The sequence below is a fragment of the Fukomys damarensis genome, unplaced genomic scaffold, assembly GCF_012274545.1.
Source record: "Fukomys damarensis isolate Sample0158 unplaced genomic scaffold, DMR_v1.0_HiC HiC_scaffold_30, whole genome shotgun sequence".
Classification (NCBI taxonomy): domain Eukaryota; kingdom Metazoa; phylum Chordata; class Mammalia; order Rodentia; family Bathyergidae; genus Fukomys; species Fukomys damarensis.
Genome location: NW_022900942.1, coordinates 66,272,332 through 66,274,130, shown reverse-complemented (window position 1 = coordinate 66,274,130; position 1,799 = coordinate 66,272,332). Strand labels below are relative to the sequence as shown.

The window sequence follows — 1,799 nt, the reverse complement described above, 5'->3', positions numbered from 1 at the left end:
CGTGTCTGGCTCGATGACATGAACACATGCAGGAGGCCTCATAATGTGCCCGGTCAGGCACACGGGGACAGCTCCCATGTGATGCTGAACACGAGCACTTGAAAAACACCTTATAAGTTCTTTCTCGAATTTCCATCCAATCTTTCCAGGCCATCACTGCAGTCTCAGATAAGGGGCCTACCGTAGTGTATAAAACACAGCACAGTGGTAACATTTTAAGAAGGCACACTGGGAGCCAAAGGGCTCACGGCACATCCGCCTCACGGTCAGCGTGAGGCAGGTAGGAGCTTCCTGAGCCTGCCTGCAAGAAGGTCTCCCCCTGGCTCCCCCCGGCTCCCGGCGAGACTTTCTTTTCTCTCCTTGGAATTTGCCCACAGACTGTGCCCATCAGACCTAGGGGCTGGAGAGTCACCAGGGCCCCCACGGGTCCCGAGGTCCGACTGGGGGCGGGAGCGTCTGACCTGCAGTCGCTGCCTTTTGATAAAATCTGCCCATGGGCAATGCAACCAAGAAAGAGCCCCCAGACAAATCCCCAACTTGCACATCCGTAGCCCAGCTGCCGCTCCGGGTGGTTACACTGGGAATGGGCCCCAGAGGGAGGTGGGGAGCCTCGGAGTCTGTGTGGGGTGCAGATGGATCTGCTAGACTAGCACTTGGCACCCAGGAATTCTGCCGCCAGCCCTGGGGACATGCGGTGCCGTCTGCACACTTTGGGGAAGATGCTCATGTTGCAGCGCAGCCATGGAAACCACAAAAGATCCTACATGACAGCAACAGCCATAGGACAGTGACAGCCAGGCCCAAATGTCACTCGTTCCGAGGCCGAGGAGACCGGTGTGGGCGCGAGGCTCAAGAGCTGGCCGAGATGGAGGTCACGGCTGTGCCTGTCCTCGGCAGGACTCACCCGGAACTCCTCTTTGATCTGGCTGGAGTTTGTCTGTGGGTCCAGCTTGTTCATGTCGTAGTACAGCGACCTGACCTGGGAGGCAGGGATGGAGGTGTCCCCACAGAGACAGGCTTCCAGGATGGCATCGTGGATGAACACGTACTGCTCCTGGAGAAGCAGAAGGGGCCGGTGAGCGACGGGGAAGAAGGCGACCCACGTGGTGGGGGGTGGGGGGCGTGGGGACCGTGTGAGCTCTAGCCCCACGTCACCCAGATCACAGGGGTGGTGTGTTGTCGATGGAGAGGAGCATCAGCAACCCTGGTCCTGCATGGGACAGCAGGCAGGGCACCTGCCGGACCACAGGAGGAGCAGACTAACTGGGCTCTGTGCGGAACATCATGCAAGCCAACCGGGTGCAGATTCACGCACGGCCGGCACTGCGAAGAGAGATCAGAAAATACAGCCCAGGTTTAAATTTAAAAGAAAAACTTAAAAACAGGATGACGGATCCGCCTTGAAGAGCCCTCACTCTGAATGCACGTGCCACCTTCCGGAGCAGCTCTGGACTCCTCTCTCCGAGTGACTCTAACTGCTGTTGTGCCTGCCTCGCTGTCCTGAATGGATTCAACACATTTCTCTTCCAAGGTGTTTGACATGGGGGAGCTGCCTGCCTGCCTGCCTGCGATCACCCGGCGGCGTGCACGCGAGCTCCCGGCCTGCGCGACAACAGACCAGGAAGGCCCCAAAGACCCCAGAGGGGGTTTTTTTCAGCTGCCTGCCTGCCCGCCTGCGATCACCCGGCGGCAAGCGCGGGAGCTTTCAGCCTGCGCGCGAGCTCCCAGCGTGCGCGACAACAGACCCAGGAAGGAAGGCAGCCACACAGGCGCCCTTGAAACACCCACACAACAACCCC

General features: G+C 59.3%; 1 protein-coding gene across 8 annotated transcripts in view; it reads right to left on the bottom strand.

Annotated features, from left to right (window-relative positions):
• Ptprm (protein tyrosine phosphatase receptor type M) overlaps positions 1-1,799 on the bottom strand; it is a 608,602-nt gene that overhangs the window by 26,983 nt on the left and 579,820 nt on the right. For all 8 annotated transcript variants that reach the window (XM_033757448.1, XM_033757447.1, XM_033757449.1 and 5 more), the window contains one exon: positions 905-1,054. In XM_033757448.1, the coding sequence (XP_033613339.1) occupies positions 905-1,054 (150 nt within the window). The remainder of the gene's footprint in view (positions 1-904; positions 1,055-1,799) is intronic.